The 10525-nt window shown below is 38.7% G+C and overlaps 1 protein-coding gene across 1 annotated transcript; it reads left to right on the top strand.

Annotated features, from left to right (window-relative positions):
- The first annotated feature begins 1236 nt into the window (after positions 1-1236).
- Positions 1237-3108, top strand: LOC139870633 (uncharacterized). Its single transcript, XM_071858413.1, has one exon. The coding sequence runs from the start codon at positions 1237-1239 to the stop codon at positions 3106-3108; it is 1872 nt and encodes a 623-aa protein (XP_071714514.1).
- The last annotated feature ends 7417 nt before the right edge of the window (positions 3109-10525 follow it).

Raw genomic sequence — 10525 nt, 5'->3', positions numbered from 1 at the left:
TCCAATCATCATTTTTCAAGGATTCAAGTTAGGATTAAGGTGTTGTTCATCATGCAATCTTCAAGAAACTCCATGATCATCATCACCAACATGCTTGGCTAGTTTTCTTAACTTTATCCTTTCCATGAACAATTAAAATATGTATGATTTCATTCAAGATTATGTGGTTTGTGATGTTTTAATACTTTTGGATTATGATATTGTGAACCAAATCAATTGTTGATTAATGCAAGTTTTATGTTTTGTTATTGCAAGTTAAATTATTGTGATTTAACAGTGTGTTCTTGATACAATTTAGTGTTAATTAGATTAGGGATAAAGACATATTGTCTAGGTTGCATAGTTTAATCCCAAGATAATGGAAGTAATGAATTTAAGAAGTCTTGTCTATGAGATTTAATCAACATTTGGTAAACATAACGCTTGTTTGAATGAATATATGTTAAATTGGGATTGTGAAAGGATAAAGGTTTTACTCTCATTGTTTATATTTCAATATTCTCAATTGCACTTTAGTTTAGGTTTTAAGTTTTAAGTAGTTGATTAATCTTAGTAGTTTTTAGTCAAACAAACAAACCAATCTTGAAATTGCTTGCTAGTTAACCATAACTTCCGGTGGAACGAATCCTGCTTACCCTATCTAAAGTAGAGTAATTAGGCTATTTTTGGTTGACCCTTTTTGGCGCCGCTGCCGGGGAGGTGTGCGCTTGATTGCAAGCTCTTATTTTATTGCTTTCGTGTTAAATTAGAAAAAACCATAAAAATTATAAAACCAATAAAAAACCAAAAATAGTGTTTTGTTTATTTTGTTTTTGTCAGTTTTACGCTTGGTGTTCTTGTTTTTGTTGAAGTGCAGGTTAGTGTATGCAAACTCGGAGTTCGGGAGATCAAAATCTTAAGCCTTTAGACTCGGAAATTGAGAAATCCGCAAAAGCTAATCGAAAAGCTACAAGAATCTTAAAGGGCTCGACAGTGTTTTCAGCATCCACTCAACTACAGCTAGAGCCACATCCGATTGTTCCGCCAAACTCTCCTAAATCAGATTCCGATATTGAAGAGGAAGTTTTTGATCAACGAAACGAGATGGCCAAACAACAAAGAGAGGTAGATACCTACTACCAACCGGGTGATTTTGAGGATCACTCACCCATTGTTTTTCCTGCACCGGCAGAAGGAAACACACAACGATTTGAGGTCTGACCTCAACTCATTTCGATCTTGCCAACCTACCGGGGTATGGCTAATGAGGAACCATATGAACACATCACTGAGCTTAACGAGATATGTGCTACTAATCAGGTAAATGGTTTCACTGATGATGAGGTATGTCTGCGATTATTTCCTTACTCACTTAAAGATAAGGCAAAACGATGGTTTCTCTCTTTACCCGCCCGGAGTATTAGTACTTGGGCGGAAATGAAAAAACGGTTTTTAGAGGAATTTTATCCCATAAGTAAAACTTCGGATATGCGTATACAAATAAAATCTTTTAGGCAATTGCCAGGTGAACTTTTTCATGAAGCATACGAATGTCTGAAGGAATTCCTTAGATCTTGTCCCCACCACGAAATACCGAAATGGGAACTTGTCAAAGTTTTTTATGATGGTCTTGACTCGCAAAATAGACAATTCCTATTAGCGGCTATTGGTGGTGTGTTTATGACTCGAAGTAGTGAGGATGAATGGGCAATTTTTGAGCAATTGAGCAAGGGTTCAAAAACCCAAGCTTCGGTTGCACGGCAAACTCACAATCCTTCCCATGTTAAACACGTGTCTAACTCGGGAGGGTCGACTAGGAATTTAGAAAAGGAATTAGATGAGATAAAGATGTTCCTTCCAATGTTTAACAACCCGAACCAGGGTGGTAGTGTTAATTTTGTGCAGGTTCAGGATGTGTGCTCGATATGTGGTGATGCTTCTCATTATGCAAACGGTTGCAAAAAGGGGATACCCTTAGGGATAGAAGAGCAAGTGAACGAGGTTCAAGGGCGGAAGTATGATCCATATTCTAACACCTATAACCCAGGGTGGAGAAGTCATCCAAACTTTAGCTGGGACAACAACAACACAATGAATGCACCAAACCAACACCATAACCATTACTCGAATCAAAACAACAACCAATACAAAAGGCAAAACCAAAACCAAAACCATAACTATCAAAACCAAAACTTGTCTCAAAATAATCAACTAAATCAATCCTCAAGCACAAATGCTAGGATGGAGTCATTCATGGAAGAGATGAAGAAGACTTTGGAAATTCAAAATAAGTCAATTACGGCATTGGGTAAGCAAATTGGTCAAGTGGCGGAGGAAAAGGCAACACGAGAATCAGATATAATTCCGAGTTATACATTGCTTAACCCAAATCATGAATCACAAAGAAGAGGACATGAAGTGAACATGGTGGGCAATTTAAGAAATGGAAAGGCATATGATAACAAGGTAAAAATTCCCAGGAAATCAGAAATCGAGTATGGTCCAGGTAAGTCTCCTATTTTACATGATTTGAGTAATAATGTAAATGAAGTTCCGGTGAATTTTGGGGTTGGGTTAAATGTTGAAAAACCGGTAGTTGAAAAGTTTGAGGAAACGAATATGGAGACTAATAGTATTCCATTTCCCAAGGCTTTAGAGTCCCCAAACCAATTTCCTTATGGGAAAAAGGGACCAAAAATAGATGATATGTGGGAAACATTTAAACAAGTAAAAATCAATATCCCACTTCTTGATGCAATCAAACAAATCCCTGCATATGCTAAATTTTTAAAAGATTTGCGTGTTCAAAAATGGAAACTAAATGCATCATTGCCCAAAAAGGTAAAATTAACTGAAAAAGTGAGTGCGGTCATTTCTGGTTCACTTCCACCGAAGTTTAAGGACCCGGGGACACCATTAATTTCGGTTACGGTGGGTAATGTTAATGTCAAAAAGGCTTTATTGGATTTGGGGGCTAGTTTTAACATACTTCCATCGAGTCTTGTTGAACGGTACGAGTTGGGAACTTTAAAACAAACTGATATTCTCATCCAACTTGCGGACCGGTCATTTAGAACTCCAAGGGGTATGTTAGAAAACATGATTGTGAAAGTTGAAGATTTTTATTAACCCGTAGATTTTATAGTCATGGACATTGAGACCACTTTTAGGGAGACCCAACCGATGATCATTTTTGGTCGTCCATTTTTGGTTACAATTGATGCTCTTATCAATTGTAGAACTGGGGTTATGGACATTTCTTTTGGTAATAAGAGATCAACGATTAATATTTTTAATTCATTACATACACCAAATGTCGAGGATTGTTTTGTGTTGGATACTAACTATGAACAGGTTCAAAAGTATGCACTGGATATGAAAGAGAAAGAGGATGTAAGGAAATTTAGTGAAGAGGGCATGACGAGTGAATTCATGAAATCTCAAATAAGAACTAATGCAGAAATTTTGATGAGTCAACAAGAATCGATACAAAATCTTGAGCGGGAATTGAAAAATCTGAGTCAAATTCTTGAAACCAAGTTGAGTTCATCAATTACCACCACGTGTTCATTGCCGGTGAAAGAAACCGTGATGGCAGTATCTGTATTTGTTGGGGTGGATGAAAAAGTTTCTAAATGCGAAGAGAACAAACAATTGGATACTCCGAAGACGATTGAGCATGTATTTAGTGATAACAAAATGGCGAATATGTGTGTTAGTAATGTGTCTGATGCTACACTTGAAAAATCTAAACAATCCGATGGAAAGGTAGTCGAAATAATGGGGGGAACCGTAGAAAAACTTGTTGAAAGGTTTGAAGGTCACAAGATCAACGTGAATAAGAATGTGAAGTTGAATTCTCAAGTTAATTATGAGGTGTCTTCAAATTTAGAGGATCTTGAGGAGCCTAAGTGTGGGGGAGATGAGAAAAATCCACCACGTATTTTTGTGAGATCGCATGATAAGGTAGAGGAAGATAAGGATGACCCGGTGCTTGATCGTTCCATGAGGAAATTACATAGACGGGTCCACGATGCTAGGAGTAGAGGAGATGAAAGTTTGAGTAGCCGTCTTGTGTGTAACTTGTCTCCTAAAGAAAAAGATAAATTATTTGAGTTAATGCAAGTCGCAAAGGAAGATGATGCATGGTTGGAGTCTAAGTTGAGAAAAGTTAGAGTTAATGAAGATTCTCACAAAGCGAGAGAAGGAGGAATCTTCTACAGTCCCGAAATTAGCTGAAGTAGAGAACGATTCGTGTGCACGACTCAGAAATAAAAACTGCACGAACTATGTGTAGAGTTTTTTTGTAAGAATAAAGTTGGATGGAAGGAAACATGTTGTGTGATGAAATGGGAGTTGGTGTACTTATCACAATTATATTGGGAAGTTGATTTTAATCCCAGGTAATATTGTTCTTTTTCTTCTTTCTCTTTGTTTAATTTCCTCACTTTTGTCTAAAATAATTTCTAAACATGCATACAAGGACGTAGCATGACTTAAGTGTGTGGGGAGGAAGGAAATTTGCACATTTGGCTTATCTTGAAAATGTTAGTTGGTCAAAGATTTTATGGAGTAAATGGTTTTTAATCGCCTAGGTGGTCAAATTTTTAATTTTAAGGCTATAATTGAGATGTTGACCAATGAGAGTATCCACAGTGATTGAGAATTAGCTTGAAAGTTTGGACTTGGCCAGTGAGGAATGATAGTGATAAGCATTTGACCTTGCTGACCTTGACTAGTTAACTTTAAGGAAATATACTCTTATGGAGAAAAGAAAGGTTGAAAATGAGATCCCATTGTTGTATGCTAGGTAACATGAATGATAAAGAAACACCTTAGGATTTTCTTTTTAAACCATTTTTTTTATTTTGCAGCCAGTCTACCCAGGTCGTTAGTACACAATTGTGTACTAGAATTAATTAGTGACCATTAGCAGCCTAAGCCTTAGTAAAAAAAAAAAAAGAAAGAGAAAAACCCAATTTCCCATTCCTACCCTTATTTTTGGTTATTGATGTCGAATTTAATCTTACTTTATCCTGTTTAGATTTGGTAACATTAAGTGGCAACGCAACTCATTTTTACTAAGACATAATTGGTTTAAATTAACATGGCAATTATAACTAGCTATTATGCTATAGTGTTTGTGGCTTTTTAATTAGCTTGACTTAGAGTGGTTTTCTAGGTTCCACAATGGATTCCACGATTTACTCGCTAGTATGAAAGTGCATAATAATGATGATGGTCACCAATGCGACACTTGTAGAGTTTACTCTTCCCTAGGCAAAGGTCGAAAGGGAGTACTTTATATCACAAGCTATGACAATGATATTTACCATCACCACGCATCCACCGTTACATCCTAAATGTTCTTAATATGTTAAATGCTGTGTGCTATCATGAAAAGAGAAAACGAAAAAAAAGGAGGAAGTGAAAGAGACGAATTTAAAAATATATGCCAAAAATTGTGAAACGATTGCCCTAAAAAGCATGGACCACTGAGGCATAGGAAAAAATGAATGATGAAAAAGAGAGTAGAAGAAGAGTATGCCAAAAAAATGTGAAACGAGTGCCTTATAAAGCATGGACCACTGAGGCATAAAATTCGTTCTCATTGAAATGTCAAGGCAGAATTGCAAGACTCCTTATAAATTCACGAAAGTACCTACACCTTTCATGTGATGCCTCGTACAAATGGACAATGTAACCAAAATCCACTTCACTGAGCTTGTGGTATGGGGTATTTCCAATTAGACTTAGGGGGTTCATTGGTGTCGGGACTTTGAAGCTATGCACTTAGTACTAGTGTAGACAAGGGCATGAGTTTGGCTACTTGAAAATTTAAGGAAGAGAAAAACACAAACATATGCATGATTCTAGTTATAGTTAACATTCCGATTTAAATTAATTTATCTTTGTGCGAATGAGGGTCACGTTAAAATTTCTAAACCTTATAAAGTTTGATTGGTTCGACATTCGTAATCGTTTTACACCCATTTTTTTATTTGAGTCATGGCTAACCCAATGAAATCACTCCGGATGTAATTTAACCCATTTTGTGTTTCTTTTGACATGCTACTTAGATACATTTATATTGTTGTTAAAAGATTAAGTATGGATCATGAAAAGTTGTGAAGGATATTTGTTTAATTTAGTTCTAAGTGTTAATTAAGTTATAGTTTTTGGGAAATGATTGAGGTTTATAATGTTATGAATAGCGTTGGAATTATTGAGTTAAGAAAATGTTCTATGAGGAAAAGTTTTATGATTGACGCGTTAGAGGTTGAAAATTGTTTGAGGTTTTGAGTGATTGTCCCGTATTGTCCTTACATCTCGATTAATAGTTAATGTTGTTTGTGAAAATTTATTTGAATTAATACCACCTAAGTGTTGTTGTCTTAAAGTTAAAAACAGATTTGCTTGAGGACAAGCAAAAGCCAAGTGTGGGGGGTTTGACCAGTCATTGTTTGACACGATCGGTTGTACTTAAACATGATAAAAGTGATTACATTTAAGTGGAAAATAAGTTACTTTGATATAGTTTCGTATATTTCAGGTTTGTGGAGAAAAGAAGATAAAAGATGCTGAAAATGCTAAAAAAGTTATCTCATGCGCGTTGTTACGGTTTTAGCCATAACTTGAGCATACGACCTCCGATCGAGGTGATTCAAAAGCCCAGACGTCCGTATTTTAGAGGGCTACAACTTTGGTTTTTATGACTTGGCGTAAGATACGACACCCTTAGCTTAAAATACACCAACTTTGGTTTTTATGGCTTGGCGTAAAATACAACACCCTTAGCATAAAATACGCCATCTCTCAGGTCCTTTCAGTGCAAAAGTCATTTTCTGGCGTAAAAATACGCCCAAGCTAAAATTACACTGGCATAAAATACGACAGGATTGGCGTAAAATACGCCAATACAAATATTTTGGTGCCGGAAAATATGAATTTTATTCAGTCAATTATTTCTCGTACCTTTAAAAGCAGAATAGCTATTTGGCTTAAGCTGCACGCGCACGGTAATATACTAGCGCGTTCTTGCCTTTTTAAGGGATGGCTTTTCCAAGCTCCCACGTGGCAGAAGTCTATTTGCCGATAGACTAGACTATATTACCGGAGAGCGACGGTCATTAGGTTGACCTAGTTCCACCCGAGCAGACCTAGGGATCTGCAAGTCATGACTATAAGAAAAAAGCGTTGGTCGCGCTTGACTACAATCCCAAACTAACGTTTGGCAAAATCTTAGACGCGATTACGAACACGCGGTCTAAGTGTGTATTGAGTGCACATCAATGCACACAAAGACTTGCGATGACATGCCAAGAGTACAAATAACAAATCAAGTTATCAATAACAAAATAATAATAGAGCAATCAGTATCACAAATTTACATTACAATGGTATCATTTTATTTCAAAACACACGTTACAAAATATTACATGCACCATGACGCATTATTACATTACAAGAGCCTACAACTTAGAATTCACTAAATCTTGCGCCACCACTCGCGGATCACGCGACAACTCCTCCAAGCGGGGAATAGAAATCTGGCGCAAGGCTCTACAAGCCTCCCTGGCTGCCTCGCGCGCCTCGTGTATAAGACAATATTGGATAACCTTAAGGAGAACAGCAGGTATCCGAATGTGCTCCTTTATGATATCCCAAAAAATGAAGATGTTCGACATCCTGTATAGCCTTTAAAGCGTCTTTATAACGGTCATTCACGGCATCGCTATTTAAAACATTTCCCAATATACGGGGGAGTCCTGCCTTCAGAACCTCAAACTCGTGAACAGATGACTTCGTTCGCTGCTCTAGATCGGCATACCGAGCCTTCAGCGCACAGATAATTTCCTCATGATCATTGTTCCGAGGATTAGCGCTATCTAGTTGCGCCCGTATCCCTTTATTGGCCTGTTGCACCTTTTTGAGTTTACCGCGAAGACTCATCAGTGTGTCCCTCATTATGGACATCTCATCACCGGAATATCCATCGCTTGGGCCAGGGCTTTGAACACTCTTATCGTTAGCAGAACCCCCAGGATTGGCGCGCTCTTCTTCCGTGGAAGAATCGTTGTCCGCTTGGATAGGGGATGGGTGAGGTCCATCCATGCCTCCTTTCATGCCCGTCATCTGCTTGAAAAATGAGGATTAGTAACACGAAGACTTAAGCAGCTACGTGAGGAAAAATACGCAAAATATACCAGTACGAGTTCATTTTGAAGAAGAAGGAGTAGTTGATCCCTTTCGCTTCATTTGAACAGGCATGTCATCACACAAGGGAAAAAATTTCCCATGAGGACACCGTTTCGGCAGATCAGCGTACTGCGCCGAAACCTTTTTACTTTTCTTCTTGCGCGAAGATCTAGAAGAGGAAGCCGCCACAACAGGGCGCTTGGCCGAAAAGCCTTTCCCCAATGGCATACGATCCACGGCCAAAGACGCGAAAGACGAAAACTGCAGATACTCAGTGAAAGATATTGCTGCCAAAATAAACGAAACTGTTAAAAGAAAGAATCGAAAGAGAAATAAAGTAAAAATTTTGTATACCTTGAAGGTGGCGGCTAAAGTGAGGGTAGTAATTAGGATCCGGCCAATGCTTAGATATACCACCAGCATATAAAGCGTTATTACTATACACATGCAATGACAACGCACGGCCCACACACTTATCCATCATCGACTGTTCGCTAGAACTTAAAGGTGGTGCAGAGTTTAAACTCTCATCATAGCCATATTGCCAGGAGCCCACATTTGAAAACTCCAGAGGGATAAATGAGTTATCTACAAAGAAATAGCATTCTTTCCAATCTGGCGGAGTCTCCTCCACCGAACCATCGGTAAAGCGGACATTATCACAAAAATCGAACCAGCCAATATCAAGTCGCTCAAAAAGAAAGATGCTCTTGAATAAATTTACTGTGGGAATAAAATCGCGCGCTTTACACCACATCTGGAAAGCAATAAGACGGCAGGCGCTATCAGGATCTAACTGACCCATGCCTTTATTTAAATGGGACAGAACGCGCGTAAAGAAATTTGTAAGCGGGATGCGCAGATTCCCCCATTCAAAAACTGCGCTGTATACATCTACTTTCCCGCCAGGACACCGATTGGCTCGGTCTAAACGACCAGGAACAATGGGTGACAATAACCCCATTGGAGGATAGCGCTTCGCAAGATGCACCACATACTGAGGGGTGATGGATGAAGGAATATAACCAACATTGGAAAGATCCACGCAAAACATATTGAAAGTTGAATGTGAAGGAAAATTAAAAAATGTAAGGGAGAGGTCTATTTATAGAAGGAGAAAGGACGGCTGTAAATGATCCTGGTCGTACACGTGTCAGAATATGTGTAAGAAGGAAAGCCAGAACTCAATGCAAAAAAGCAGGTGATGTGACGGCTATCACGTCACATCTACTATAGAATTAAGACAGTAGTTGAGTGCGACACCATGCGCAATCCTTGCGCATAATACTGAACTGGGGGACTTAATGATACGCATACCCGATTAGCTCGTGTAGCGCATCACACTTTCACCATGCGTGCACAGCCCTAGCGCTTAGGTACGCCAGGCGCAAGTAAACGTGCGATAGGTACAGCCAGAATGCACTGAATGGAGCCAACGTGTCCTGTACAAACCACGATCCATGCGAAAAGGTGGAAGGTGCAGACAGCTAGCATAAAAGTAACAAGTACTGTTCCCTGGTCCCCTCCTCTAAGCATTTAGGCGGTACAGACAAGAAAGTAATAAGGTACAGGGACCAATAGGTAGACAGTGCTATGACTATAAATAACGAACTCGAATCACAAGGCAGTGGACATGATCCATTGGGATTCACACCTATACTATTTTTAGTATCAAGGTATGAACTAACTCCGCACCTACAGATCGCTATTCTACCCACGCTATCGGACTCATAACACTTCAGTAGACACTCGATCTGCAGGTAATGTTCTATGAATATAAACTCTACAACCTAGCGCGCGCCATCTAAAACTCGGCAACCCGTCGATGGTGGGTCTACGTTTAACCACCCCTGCTGAGATCCTCATCTCGTAAGAGGTTATTCACGGTATTCCGGACCGGAGAGTTAAACTCAATTGACCCTTAAATTTCCCCTCATTGATGTCAAGTATGGACCGAACCCGGCGCATTTACTCTATGCTTGAACACCAAAAATGTGATTACAATTCTTTCTCCATCTTTGATGTCCTCCCATCTTTTATGTTGAGAACTTGAAAGAATGTCCATCATAGAGTAATTGTTTAAATGTAGTTGACTATGATATTTGTATATCTTTCTAAAGTAATTGTTAATCTAAAAGGCTAATTATTCTAATTGTTTAACTAGATCACGATAACAACATAAATGTAGTGAAAATTCACTTAGACCATTCCTTACGCGAAATAACGAACAAGGAATGCTGAGCCACAATGACCACTATAGAGCCGTTATGGGCTCGGTCGTTGTGCCGTTGTGGTATGAAACCACGATGGTTACAACGGTTGTTGTGGCTGCATGGCGAAGTCTGAT

The sequence above is a fragment of the Rutidosis leptorrhynchoides genome, chromosome 10 (assembly GCF_046630445.1).
Source record: "Rutidosis leptorrhynchoides isolate AG116_Rl617_1_P2 chromosome 10, CSIRO_AGI_Rlap_v1, whole genome shotgun sequence".
Lineage (NCBI taxonomy): Eukaryota > Viridiplantae > Streptophyta > Magnoliopsida > Asterales > Asteraceae > Rutidosis > Rutidosis leptorrhynchoides.
The sequence above is the reverse complement of the archived record's forward strand: the minus strand, read 5'-3'. Positions and strand labels throughout refer to the sequence as shown.